We start from the raw sequence: 15695 nt of genomic DNA on the forward strand, positions 1-15695 counted from the left end.
ACCTAACTTCATTATTAGACCAACTTAACTAAAAGTACGAACACATACCCACCCAAACATTATTATATCATATCGTGCAATTAAATATTACTAGTCGTTCAACAAACTAACTAACGATATTAGTCATTATACCAATGCCAAATGATAATTATTACAATATTTTGAGGCTGTTCTGACTATAATCTTACGTAATATCATAAACTAAATAAATAGAAATAAAAATAAAAGGAGTTCATGGGTGCCGACTAGGAACCTGAGAATGACAGATTAGGATGATTTATCTGTATAAAATACTATATAATTAAAAGAAAGGAAAGTGAAAGGAGAGGAAAGGAAAAGAAAAGGAGAGGAGAGGAGAGGAGAATGCGTGGTGGCAGATAATAATAATAATAATAATTGAATTAAACAATGGTTGAATTGATTTGGAATTTGAAACAGAATCTAACGCAAATAAAGATGCAATCAATAATAATAAGAGGGACAGACATGCTTCCACCTATATCAGAAAAACAAAAACAAATGCACAAAACCACAGCCTGGCACCTGCCACTGCTTTGCTTCCCACTCCCACCAGCCAGCTCACACCGCTGCCAGGGCCCCACACAAAATTCAATTCAATTCAGTTCATTTTTTAATTTCCACAATAAGCAAAGCAAACTCAGACTAATGTCAATTATTGGAATATCATTCATTTAATGAAGGGAACTTAAACTTAGGGAAGGGTGGTGAAGACTGAAGCAAAGGGAATTTGATTTAGATTGAAATTGAACTTTTGGTTTTATTCCTCAAAGGTTACTGTCACGTTTAGCTGGAGATGCTAGAAGGAACGAATATTACACTCATTTCATGCCCTACCTGATTCCTGCCTTAATCTCCAAGCAAACATCACTTCTCAGTTCAAAGCAAGCACAAAAAATATTAACAGTTCAAAGAAAAAAAAGAACAGCTGAATTGAATTGAAAAGAATAATAAATTATATCAGTTTTAATTCCCAATATCTGCATATAAACGGGCCATATACAGAACAAACAATCCCCCCCATCTAGAAAAAAATTCTCAAAGAATCAAGATTCTAAAAAACAAAACAAAACAATAAAGAATGAAAATTTAACCCCCCCACAAAACTAATCAAATAATAAATTTTCTGTTGTTCTATCATTTATCGACATTGTACACGAACAATGAAATAATTTTTATCCCCTGTGCAAAATGAATCAAAATCGAAAGAATCGATCTCCTCCACCCCTCCTCTCTATATCTATACACAGCCGGCACCGGCGATCGGGACTGATCGCCAGCCAAGAAAAAGAATTGAATTGGAATTACATCTATATCCCTACTTCTCCATGCTCTGCTCTGTCTACCAAGAATACAACGAAGAAGGAGAAGATTCTGACCCAGAACCGACATACAGATCGTACGGGGCCCAAAGCCGATCAATCGGACACGGCCGGCCAGCATCCAGCCGGTCCCATGGCTTCCCCTTGCCGCTCCAATGCATAAGGCTGACAGGTCCCGGATGCAATGGGCGGCAACTCCCCTCTACATTGTCACCGCCCAAGCCATGCTGGTTCCACCTGTGATCCACCCCTTCAACCTCGCCGGCGAAAACCAACAGGAAGGGAGGCAGTGATCCCAACTCATAAATCCTCTTCTCCTTTTGCAGAGCCATCCAAGTCTCGATTCTTTTCCTGTAATCACCTGCTCGCCACCTCCTTAGGTCAATGACCATAACGCCGGTGTTGAAATAGCAAGGTTGCCGGCGCCTCCCTTCGAAAACACGGTGACCAAGGGACGGATCAGACCAAAATGAGGAAGTGAAGTAACGGGTGAAGTTGGCATGGCAGTACTCCGGCGCCGCAATGACAGCCCGAGCGGGCAAGCGGGTCTCCCAGAGGCGACGGACATCATCGACGGCGAGTACGTCGGAGTCGAGGTAGATGACGCGGGGGACGCAGGGAGGGAGAAGATCGGCAAGGTGGTTGCGTGCGTAGTTGAGAGGAGACTCGAGGGCGGCGCGGACAGAGGAGGAGATGAGATCAGCAACGAGTTCCTGGCGAAAGATGTAGATTTGGAAGCGGAGGGAAGGGAAGGAGGCGGCGACAAGGCGGCGGAGGAGAGGGGCGGAGGAGGCGGGAGCGATGAAGTGGAAGAAGAGGGACTGGGGGCAGGAGGCATGCTTGAGTAGAGAGAAGACAGCGGCCATGGAACCGCGCAGGTAGTGAGTGTCGAGGGTCATGGCGATGTGGACACGTGTGGGATCGCAGAGGCCATGACGGGCACGGGGACAGGACTCGCCGTTGCGGAAGAGCGGGGCCTCGGCGAATGCTGCTGCGGAGGAGGAGAATAGGAGGAGGAATGATAGAAGAAAAAGAGGGAGCATCTCCATGGCGCCTCCTCCTCTCTACCTACTTACTGCTTAATGTTCCAGATTTTTGGTTTTGGTTTTGCTTCTACTGTGAGAGATGTGAAATACAGAAATGGGAAGAGGAGAAGAGACACGGTCGGCGAGAGAGGGAGAGAGGAGAGAGAAGGGTTTAGTTTTGGTTTAGTTTAGGTGTCAATAAATGAGAGAGAGAAATAAATATAAGCAACCAAGGAAAGAACTAGCAAGGACAGACAGAGTAACGCGGTGTAAAATAATTAAATAAATAATAATATTAAATCTTTCTTTTGTTTTACGGCTGGGCCCGCCTGGCTCCCGCTAACTCATATCATTTTCAATACTTTGAAACTACAATTAATAGTCATAAATTATACTATTTATGGGGGGTCATTTTTTTTTTCATTCATAAACATTTTTCTGCTTCTAATTGATAAAAAGTTCATTATCAGTAAATCGTATATAAAAAAAACACTAATTTCTATTACAATTTTATATTCTTCATAGAAAATACATAGTTTTGTAAAAGTATGCATGTATGGTTATTTTTATTTTTTTACATAAACCCAAGAATTGCTTCAACATTATTAATTTGCTACGTGCAATAAAAAAAAAGTACTCGGCTTAAGAAAAATATACGGTACTATTGCTACTAAAAATCTGGAAACATGAAAACACTTATTCGGGTAGATAGCCAAAACTGTTATTTAGTTCTTTTATTATGCGTTTGGATGAATCAAGGAATAGTTCAGAATAGCAGCTATTCCTGAGTTCAGAAGAGTTACTAATCCAACATTTCATAAGAATAGCGGAATAGCAGTTAACCCGAGCTATTCCTTTGTTGAGAATAGCATTTTTTTTTTCACCCAAACGTGTTGTGTTGAGAATAACTCGTCAAAAATAGTAGCTATTATATGTCACCCAAACATATAATTGAGATCTCTACACACAATATGTTAGTTTAATGTGCAAGTATTATTTTCATTTAATGCGCAAGTACTGAATGAATTTGGGTACGTGAACCATTTTCAATTTTTAGTTTTAGGGCCTGTTCGGCCGACAAATGGGAATGGGCGCGGGCACGGGATTTTAACTGAAAAACACTGTTCCCGTGGGAAAAAAAAAATTCAGTTGAACTGAATTTTTTTTTTCCCACGTGAATAGTGATCTGGCCGAACAGGCCCTTAGTGAAATTTGGGGTTAAGATTTTGACAGAGCACTTTTTAATTTATACAGAAAATAATAATGAAGTCAAAACAGCGCTGTATGAATCAAAAGCTGCTTTGTCAAAATATTTAACCGAAATTTGTTCCTAGTTAAACTGCATAATCTAACAAAAATAACTAAGTTAAACCGCGTATTGGATACTAAAAAACAGAAAATAATTAGAAACTTTAAGATAAATTTAGGTAGAGAAAGACAAGCATAATAATTAATTATAGAAAAAAACATTATAACCAAACCAACAAAGTAAACATTGTACAGTAAATTTTACAACAACTAGTTCATATTCTATACTAAGCAATTCAGTTGATCCAATCTTCAAATCTCGTTTGCTAAAACAAAAGACCGAGTCTACATATTTCTACGGTATACATTTAGAAAAAAAATAAAAAAAGTCATGCGATTTTCCATAATTCAAAACATATTATAATAATATTTAAGATGAGGCATATTTGAATTATAAACATAATTTTTCCTTGTTGTGAAACAAACAAGTAAAGAAAAAAATTCTAGTGTCAGTAGTCAACCGTGTTGATGTATGGTAATTTGACTAAGAAAAAGTTAAATTCAAACTTAATGCAATTTATATTGTGACTAAGAAAAATGCTTTAAAAGAGAACTATTTCAAATGCAATTTAAAACAACTTGCTTATATTCTGATGCTGAGGATGGAAGAAAGAATTAAATGTTAAATTTAATTTTACTCAATCTAATTTTTTTTTATTAAAAAAAATATTTCAAATGAAATTTCGAAACAACTTGTTTATATTCTGATACTGAGAATTGTAGAAAGAATTTAATGTTAAATTAATTGTTTTTAAGTTTTTAACTGGTCAGGTCAGAGAATGAGAGATGTTATTTCCCAATACAGGAAGAACGAGTCTTGAAATCTCCCTCGGTGTAAATGTAACAAAGACCGAGTCTACCGACACTGTCAATAAAGGGCCGTTAAAGTCACGACAAGCAACGTGGCGTTGCCTTATTGGTCGAATATTTACCTTGGTTCTGCCCATCTGTTTGTGTGGTCAGTTGCTTTGGAAATTGCTCTGCGGAGTTTAGAAAATGATTTAAAAACTGAAAAGCGTTCAGTTGGTCGGGGGAATCCAATATTTTAATTAATTATTTAGTCAAGATATATCAGAATTTTTTATTTATAGAAATTCTAATTTGGAAAAGAAAACTTGGATTCAATGTTCAGAGCTGAAAAAAAATGCTCGCATTCAATCTTTTTGTCAGACATCATGCAACTCATTATAAATTGACTACAAAGTATTTAAAATACAGTTTTAATTTTCGGATCCGAAAATTTTAATCAGTTTCAAACATTTTTTATTTCCCACTTTTTCTCTCACTTTTACAAAGACGAGTTTATTATAATTTTGTGTATCAGTGTTGAATCTATTAAATCTCAGATTTTTTTTTTTTTACTTTAAAATTTGGATACAATTTTTTTTCCGACTCTAATAAGATCTAATTTGCAGTGTGGTATGTTGTATTGTTGTCACCAGCAAATTGGATCCAATAATTTTTGCTCGTATTTTTGAAAAAAAAAAAATCGGATCTTTCTATGCTTCTAAAAACTCTGCCCCTCGTTCTAATACCCTGTAGTCCTTTATGTTAATTTCTATAAATAAAAAAATATGAGATATAATATAATGTAACCAGAGAAATATGTATAATAAATCAGTCTCACTCTCAATGTCTCATCATATCATCATATCATAGAAAAGGGAGAACGAGAACCAATGTGTGATGTGGTCCTGCCAAGGCACAGCTGTACCGCAAGCTGGTACGGGCCCAATGTATTTATTAATTAATTAATTTAATTGTTTATATAAATCTCGAATTTTTTTTTATTTAATTGTTTATATAAATCTCGAATGACCATATCAACGGTGTTGTTACACGTGGAATTACTGCTTTCATCTGCGCCGTTAGTTTGTTTCAACTTTCAAGTATAGTGATAAATAAATTTAGATTCTGTTAGAATACAATAACACAATTGTATTATTTATTTAGTATTTTTATCGGATTAAGTATTGTTGTAATTTGTGGATATTTATGATTTAATTGTTGTGTGTATGATATAGACTTTAGAAAAATAACCCTTGATATTTTTCTGATGTTTGCATGGCTTTTGATGAACGTAACAATAATAAAAAATAAAAAAAAATTACCTTGACAACTGGAATGAAAAAAGAAAAAGATCAAAGCAAATGGAATAGAGAAATATTGTGACAAGGAAATAGACACAGAAAATGAAATTAAAAAAAGGTTGGTAAACTCATATTTTAAAACACCAAATAAACTTTAAATATTAATGCAGATATTATTTGTGAAAAGATCTCTGTTTTTTAGGCAGCAAATTTTAAAATAATATATATATGAATATTTAGCCTTACAACACTGCACGTACATAGATTTAGGTACTAATTATTTGGAAATTTAGTTGAATTAGTAAAATAACGAATTTACACTTGAGATTCGAATTATAATAATATTTAACAACTTTCAATTCTATAAGGTAAATTATTTTTCTTTTGGAAGCGTCTAATTGTCCACAGCTTTTTGTCCACCATTTGTCCACAGCTTTGACTTACGCGAATACTGTAAAATTACTTCTACATGCTGTATAATTATACAATATATCACATAAAATATATCAGTTAACTACAAAACATTCAGCAACTATTTTAAGTGATCATATAATAGTTAGAAAAAAATTGCAACTTGCACAACATGACAAAATAAATGTACTTTCAAACTGTACTTTCGGAAATTGCAGTTATAGGAAGTTATTGGCAGTTAGAGTTAGTTATTAGCGGTTATTGGTACTGAGTTGAATCTTGTATACTGTAAAATTGAATCTTGTATACAGTAAAATTTTCAATTTAATCTTGTATACTGTAAAATTGAATCTTGTATACTGTAAAATTGAATCTTGTATACTGTAAAATTGAATCTTCTACATAGTAAAATTTACAAATGAATCTTGTATATTGTAAATGTACAATTGAATCGTCTATACTGTAAAATTTTCACATAATACTGTAAATTTTCAATTGAATCTTATATATTGTAAAATTTCTAAAACTAAACCATAAAATATTACCATCTATACTGTAAGATAAAATGTAAAAAATGCTACATTTCAGTTTAAACTACAATCTGCAAACAATCATGTATACTGTAAAATTGCAAAATATAAACCATAAAATAATACCATGTATACTATAAAATTGCTAAATCTATATATACATCCATCATCACACACAAAATCTATTCACCACAAAATAACATCCGTTCACCACAAACAACATCTGTTCAACACAAGATAAAAATATTCACTGCAACATTCAGAATAGCATAACAACAACAAAAAAACTATGGACAAATAACTTTTACATTAAAAACCTCATGTGTTCATTGTTCAGATGAGTAAGAAGCCTCTCTATCATCTCTTTCCTCCAGATTTTCATAAGATGAATACTGTAAAATTACAAGATGAATACTGTAAAATTACAAGATAAATACTGTAAAATTAACAAATCATCTCTTTCTTCCAGATTTCCACAAGATGAATACTGTAAAATTAACAAGGCAATACTGTAAAATTAACAGATTAATACTCCATCACCTCTCTATCATCTATTTCCTCCAGATTTTCACAAGATGAATACTGTAAAATAACAAGATGAATACTGTAAAATTAACAGGGCAATACAGTAAAATTAACAGATCAATACTCCATATCGCCTCTCTATCATCTCTTTCATCTAGATTTCATTTGAAATGCTAGATCTGTTACTGCATACAACGAAAACAACAAATTCAACAGAAAACTTACTAGATTTGAATTTTACCGTGCTCTTCAACAAAAACAACTTCTATTTGATCGCGCTCCACGATTGAAGGTTCCATTGCGATCATGTATAAAAAATGAGATCGAGTCAGTAATCTCAATTAAAATCGACATTGCAAAGAAAAAATGAATCAGAAATATACAATATTTCTTACCAAAGCTTGAAACAATGCATTCACTGTTCGGAGTAGCGAGCCGAAATCGAACCAGTACTTGATTGAAGCAAATGAAGGACAGACAAATGAAGAGCGAAGGGCTTGATTGAAGGACGGAGACAAATGAAGGACAGAGACAAATCGAACCAATACTGTAAAATTACAAGATGAATACTGTAAAATTACAAGATAAATACTGTAAAATTAACAAATAATCTCTTTCTTCCAGATTTCCACAAGATGAATACTGTAAAATACAAGACGAATACTGTAAAATTAACAAGGCAATACTGTAAAATTAACAGATTAATACTCCATCACCTCTCTATCATCTATTTTCTCCAGATTTTCACAAGATGAATACTGTAAAATGACAAGATGAATACTGTAAAATTAACGGGGCAATACAGTAAAATTAACAGATCAATACTCCATATCGCCTCTCTATCATCTCTTTCATCCAGATTTCATTTGAAATGCTAGATCTGTTACTGCATACAACGAAAACAATAAATTCAACAGAAAACTTACTAGATTTGAATTTTACCGTGCTCTTCAACAAAAACAACTTCTATTCGATCGCGCTCCACGATTGAAGCAAATCGAACCAGGTTAATCGAAGCCCTTGTGACCCTGATCGGAGATACTTGATTGAAGCAAATCGAACCAGCTCACTATTAGTGAATATCTCCTCGGTTCCTGCGACTGAGACACGCGAACGAAACAAAAATGAGATTCGCGATCGAGAATTTCATTTGGATTTGAATAGGCGATTCGCGAACGAAGAGAGAAAGAAGAGAGATCATAAAGAAGAGAGAAAGAAGAGAGAAAGAGAGAAAGAGAGAAAGAGAGATCAGAAAGAGAGATCGGAGAGAAAGAGAGAGAAAAGAGAGATCGGAAAGAAGAGAGAAAAGAGAGATCGGAGAGAAAGAGAGATCGGAAAGAAGAGAGAAAAGAGAGATCGGAAAGAGAGATCGGGTGTTTAAATAGCAAGACGAAGTGGAGGTGGAGACCGACAGTTGAACGGGAGTTGGATAAGGTGCTGTGGACAGATGGTGGACAAAAGCCAGTGGACAAGAACCTTTTCTCTTTTCTTTTAGCCTTTGAAATTTTCTGATCTCCAATTATTGTTGGACATTCTCGCTTATAATTTTATAAAAAAAAATAACAATATTGTTAATGAAATACAAGACATTTTCTATTAGGATTTATAGATAATTAGATATAAATATTTTTTTCGTGGCAAACATGTATAGTAGCTGATACTAAATAAGGTAATCAATCTCTAATTGGCGTCCAAAGAAATAATATAATTCACTAATTAATATTTCCACAGGGATATAATTCTTTTGTACATAGTGTCATAGTCTACCCTCTGAAAAATATGCATAATTTATATTGACAAAAATAAATTGCACCAATTCCGTGAAAAAATGGTAAATCCATAATTTCAACTGCAATAATGTACTTTATTCTTTATAAGAAAAATAAAAAAAAATAAAAAAAATCAAACGGCACCATAATTTCAGCGGATGCCTATGTTTTTCTGAGAATTTTAAGCCAAGAAGCAACCTCATTTTCATCTTCTTCTTTTTTTTCTTTTTAACAAGTGAGAGCATAATTTGTGGCGTACAAAGTTCCTCGTATATTCCATTGACGAATAATATTTTAAAATATCAAACAAACGAAGAATATAGAACACCACATTTAATATTTCAGCATCTCATTTTAACTCTAGAAAAAAAAAATACTTGGCCATGCATTTTCCTAAAAAAAATAGCTGCTATTGCATTATTTCTTGCTAAAATTATAAAAATATGCTTTGATGAAAATGAATATAATTGTTCGAGAACACCTTTTGTCTGTCGCAAAAAACATGTTAAAAATAACACGCAAACACTAAGTCGCAAGGAAACAAAATTCAAAGAGCAGAGTTGAAACGAAATGGTTGCTTTCATCATCTCAATTCTGATTCCAGAAAGGCCATGGCCATGTCAGTCAACATGTTGCCACGTGTGCTTTCAACGAACCCTCAGAGTAATAAAAAAGTAACTTCGTTTGTTCTTCGCAACTAATCACCGACGAAAAATTCGTTGATGAAATATAACGAAGCAGCAGCGAATATCACGTGTGAAGTGTAAAGGAAAAGGTGAACACGGAATTAAACGTGGAAGCACTCGAAGAAACATTTCAAACGGCGACCAAACCATAACTTAACCGTTGTATTTGTATTTTTATTTGGTATGATAATTTGTTTTCTTTGATGAGATGAGATGATATGATGTTTGTTCGATAAGTAGTTGTCGGTGGGGATGATAATTGATAAGAGAGCGCACGGGTTAATTGAGGTAATTATACAAAATCAACGAGAGGTGTCAGGTGTGCATCCAAGTGGCAGCTTTCGAGTACTAACTACTTAATTAGAATAATCACTCTCAAAGAAACAAATTAAACCACTCAATTAGAATTCTGGGAAAAAACAAAATATATGAATGATTTCATTGTAGCGAAATATATCAATTCTGTAGGTTCCATATTCCATATGTTGCGACTTTGGTCTCATCATCATCATCATCTTTGATCTGATGATATGATATTTGTTTGAAAATTTAGTTGTCGGTGTGGATGATTAGAGAGCGCACGAATTAATTGAGGCAATAATTAATACATATTCAATAACAGGTGTGCATCCAAGTGGCAACTCCAAACAAAATAGGAGAATTAAATAAGAGGAGGGTTCAAATGCCTCCATGTTTTTGTGCCTCCATCTTTCTTCATCATTTTCAAAGTTCAAACAGTCGATCTGAACCGCTCAACTTAACATCCATACTAAAATATGTTTGGAGACCAAATTTTATATTTTTAGAAAATTTTTTACTATTTTTTTAGATAGGTACAAAAATACTGTTTTTAGATGGTTCAGATTTACTGATTTTGTACCTATCTAAAAAAATAGTAAAATTTTTTCTAAAAATATAAAATTTGGTCTCCACACATATTTTAGTATGGAGGTTAGGTTGAGCGGTTCGAATCGACTGTTTGAACTTTGAAAATGATGGAGAGAGATGGAGGCACAAAAACATGGAGGCATTTGAACCCTCCTCGTTAAATAATAACCATACTATTAGCTAGAAGAACCATTATCAAACAAACAATTATTGAATCAAACTATTACATTCAAAGGGTGGTGATATTGACACAATAATATTTTATTTTGATAGAACAATTTCAAATTTTATAATTTTATAGACAATTTTACCCCTTACTATACATATAGCTTTCAACTATCATTTTTGTTACCCGGAGATTATACGATCTTCTAGTACAAACATTATTTATTAGTTACTATATATTCTTCTAGATGAAAATTTAACAATGAAATATATATATATATATATATAGAGAGAGATGGGCTATGGTTCATTGCAATGTATAGACATTCTTGTGCATTGGACCATAAATCACCGATTCAAAGTCCAACTGACCGATCCAAACCGTTCATCTTGTTCTCCATATTAATATGTACTTGGAGACCAAATTTTACATTTTTTTTGAATTTTTTTACTATTTATTAAGTCACTTTGAAAATCTGAAAATCCGGTTGAACAGTAAAAACAGTAAAAATTCTGGACCACCGGATTGGCGATTTTCAAAGTGGCTTAATAAATAGTAAAAAAATTCCAAAAAATGTAAAATTTGATCTCCGAGTACATATTAATATGGAGAACAAGATGAATGGTTTGGATCGGTCATTTGGACTTTGAATCGGTGATTTATGGTCCAATGCACGAGAATGCCTATGCATTGCAATGCACCATAGCCCATCTCTCTATATATATATGAGCAGGAATCAAGTTACAACAATTTTTGAGTTACAACAAGTTACCATAACTATTTTCTACATTTTCAAAGTCCAAATAGTCGATCCAAACCGTTAGATGTTCTTTACAATAAAATGTGCTTGGAGACCAAATTTTACATTTTTTGGAATTTTTTACTATTTATTAATATGGGTATAAAAACTAGTCAAATTCAGATCATTGAATATTGTACCCATCTTAATAAATAGTAAAAAAATTCCAAAAAATATAAAATTTGGTCTCCAAGCACATTTTATTGTAGAGATCACATCTAACGGTTTGGATCGATGATTTGGACTTTGAAAATGTAGAAAATAGTTGTGGTAACTTGTTGTAACTTGATCCCTCCTCTCTCTCTCTCTCTCTCTCTCTCTCTATATATATATATATATATATATATATTTCAAAAAAAATATTTTTTTTTTCATTGTTAAATTTTCATCTAACTTGAAAGAAAAAAAAATGTTGGTACCAGTTGACACACATTATATGATTTATGTATTAATAGAAATCGGTGGGCTACTCTACTTCTTTAAAAAAAAAGCAACAAAAGATGTATTTTTTTTATGTACATCAATCATTTTATCTTTAATTAAATATGTATTTTGATCCTATTTTGTTTGAAGATATTTAGTATAAGAAATATAAAAATAAAGTTTACTATATTACCACTTTTTTTTAACAAATTTAACATAACTAGTTTATTCTTACTAAGTTATTAAAACATAGACAAATTAAAAATAACACCAACTGAATTTTTTTTGTGGTTTCAAAATAATGTTGGCCAGAGTTGAGGAGTAGACCCTTTTATTTATTAATTTATGTTAAGATAAAAGATTAATTATTTCTCGCGTAACATATTTTATATCGATTGAATGTAATTTATATTACCTTGTAGCATTTATGTTTAGATTATTTTTCGAAGACTATCCTTTTTTCTTTAAATATGGTCATATATTTTGTTATTATGTAATTTAATAAATTATTTTAATCTTATTTCTAAATATCAGGACAAATTATTAATTAATATCATATACGAATGATTAAGATTACTTTTAGTTCAAATAAGAAATCACATAAGATACATGTTATTTTTAATGAACTAAATCAGTGAGAAAAATAAAGATAAACAATTATGAATGAAGTAGCTGAAGAAAATAATTAAAGAATGGCCAAATTGTATACGAACTCATCAACCAATAAAATACATGTTTATTTCTTCATATTAATAACTATTTGTTATTAATATTATTTTCATAATTGGATTTTTCACCTAATACATTTTCTTTTCAAAGAATAGAAATAACAAATTAGAAACCCATACCCTTCTTTATAGAGAGAAAATTCATTCTATCAAACAAATTAGTCTTTTTGCGTATAATATTTTGTTTCAGTTCATGTTTATTTTCAATTAATAGAGTTTATAGTGTTCTTTTGTTGAACTATGATAATATATTTTGAATATAGTTTATATTCTCTTTGTTTTTCAAAATTTAACAATATAAAATTTGTACGAACCACTTAATAATAAGTAACAGTAAAAAATGACATATGATGATGTTGTAAATCCAACAAAATTGATTAAATTTATGTAGCTATATTTATGTAGCTACATAAATGCATCAAAATTGATTATAAATAAGATTCTTTCTGCCAGAAATGACTGCTTTGTAAATTTATGTAGCTATATTTTTCAAATTTGAAAAAAAAAATAAAACATTTCCAATAAGAAGATAAGATTTCATTAATTAGGACTTTTAGTTTTGAAAATAAAATAAATAAATAATGACTATTAATATAAAAAAAAAGTACATCTTTTTAAAGATACGGTATATAGAGTTAAGCAAGGACAAATTTGTCCAAACAAGTAAAATATTTGAATTTATTGTGTTAATAAAAATATCGTTTGTGTTAGTATCATCACCCATATTCAAAGCGTTACATGACGTAGTACAGGTACCATATCGGATACGATGTGATAATTAAAAAAAAAAAAGATACGATACATCTATTGTATATGTTATTTTTATTTTTATTGTGATAGTTAGATTAATCATAATAATAACTTAAACCAAATTTGCACAAAAAAAACTAAAGGTTTAGCTCAAGTATAAATTGAATATCATAGTTACTAGCATATATCACATAAGGTAGTCCAATACAGTGGTTAAGAGTTTTGGTGCTCAAACTCATAGAACCTGGGTTCCAAAAAAAATGGAAAATCAAACCTGACGTATCAAGGCATATATCAGCTAGTCAAATATATTAAAATAATTGTATACGAGTATCAGATAATTGTATACGAGTATTTGGATAACACACATGTGAACTAAACTAACCATTAATCATTGAAGAGTGTTCAAATGTCTTCTATCACATCTTCATTTTTAGAACTACAATAACTAACAACTTAAACGTAACTTCAATGTCAAAACAAAACTGATATATCATTTTCTCTATGCACACATAAAAGACCATGAAATTTTAATTTTGTTTTGATTTAGTATCAAGAGCATTTAAAAATACACTAATGTAGATAAATTGTGGAAGTTGATTTTTCAACTTATTGATTCCTGTAAAATCTAACAGTTTTATTTTAACATATAAATTTTATAATTTTAGTTATTAGAAAGTGAAAAAATAAAGACAAATGGAGATAAAAAAAAAAAAGAGGCACTTTAACCCTCTCTCAGAAGATTATTACTAAATTAGGAGCCAGTAACACGAGTAAAGTGAAAATTAGAGAGATAAAAATGGTAAAAGATTAGATTGGAAAAAACGTGCCGTGCCGTGACTAATATGTCATGATTTTGGTTTCGTGTCATGCTGTGATCAAGTGAACAGTGACACGTGCCGTGCCGTACCGTGACCAAAATGTTGAGGGGTGGTCACGGCACGCGAGTCATGCCGTGTCCAAATGTAACTGGTTATGTTTTTCACGTTTAACTATTTTTTTTTCATAATTTAAATTAGTTTATTCAATTTAAGTTAGTTTATTCAAGATTTATCATTTGATTAAGACCTAACGATCCTAATTACATGTGACTTGTGTGATTACGTGACGTGCCGTGCCGTACCATGTCAAAAAATTTAAAAGTTGATCAAAGCACAGAACAGTCACATATGCCGTAACCGTGACGGAATCAGCTCCGCCGTACCATTTTTCCCACTCTATAAAAGATAATATGATAAAGGTCGTAAGTCAAGTAAAAGGACAAAATCAAGAAGCTACAACGCAGCCACGCAGGTGCACGATCAAAGCAAAAGTACAAAATTGTAATAGTATAAAGCTGTAACCTCTCATCCATGCTATAAACACCGCTTGTGTTTTTATTAACAATTTCGATCTTTGTTAGTTCCAGTTTTTGCTAGAATATCACAGCGTGTGTTTTTAATGCTGAAACATGACATGATTGGTAATTATTGAGTAGCTACTGGTGATACATGCTGTGGGAGAAGATCAATAAAAGAGGAAGGCTGTGGTTGTCATTAATTAAAGTGGGTTTGTGTTAGGTTAGCACTCTGACAAAGACAGAACTCTCATTAATTTATTTATTAATTAATCTGTGGCATTGCAGTTGCAGTTGCAGTTGCAGTGTGTGTTTTAATTTATCACCTAAACCAATTTAATTAGCAATCGCCATCTCGAAGAAAACCTAATGAAATTGACCTCCCAACTAACTGATCAAACCACGCGGATCAATTTCAATTCAATCAACTTCTCGTTCTAAGTATACTATTGTTACAAGCACTGATGACTTCTTCTTTTTTTAATTACAAAATATATATAGCTTGTTTATAGCCTCTATGCATTCTCTATCTTGAAAACAACAAATCATCACTGATCTCTCCGAGAGTGTTCATCCGCATAGAGCAACGAGCCGATCAGCCGACGAGCAAAAGTCGTGTCAAATTTTTCTTCAAAGTTTATGAAAGCTATCAATTAAGCCTGATGTGAAAGTTCTCTCAAAAAAAAAAGCCTGATGTGAAAGGACTTGCAGCTTATAAACATAATTACCATCTCATGTGCATAATTATTCACAACAATTCATTTTGCATCCCACACACAATAACTCCAAACAAAATAGGATAATATTTACTCAATATAATTCTTGATTTCTTGTTGCATAGTTGTGTACGGAACTTGTAGTCATTTCTCGGCTGACGTTGTAAATGTATAAAGAGGACATGTGAGATGCAATTGATATGAT

General features: G+C 32.2%; 1 protein-coding gene across 1 annotated transcript; it reads right to left on the reverse strand.

The window, feature by feature from the left end:
• Positions 1-951: 951 nt before the first annotated feature.
• LOC144568143 (putative galacturonosyltransferase-like 9) lies at positions 952-2564 on the reverse strand. The gene has a single exon (XM_078318385.1). The coding sequence runs from the start codon at positions 2387-2389 to the stop codon at positions 1361-1363; it is 1029 nt and encodes a 342-aa protein (XP_078174511.1). The 5' UTR covers positions 2390-2564; the 3' UTR covers positions 952-1360.
• Between the last annotated feature and the right edge of the window lie 13131 nt (positions 2565-15695).

Source organism: Carex rostrata, chromosome 17, assembly GCF_964058835.1.
Source record: "Carex rostrata chromosome 17, lpCarRost1.2, whole genome shotgun sequence".
Taxonomy (NCBI): domain Eukaryota; kingdom Viridiplantae; phylum Streptophyta; class Magnoliopsida; order Poales; family Cyperaceae; genus Carex; species Carex rostrata.

What these genes read in the sequence shown, in the direction of transcription:
- LOC144568143 (XM_078318385.1), bottom strand. Translation starts at nt 2,389, where the DNA reads ATGGAGATGCTCCCTCTTTTTCTTCTATCATTCCTCCTCCTATTCTCC.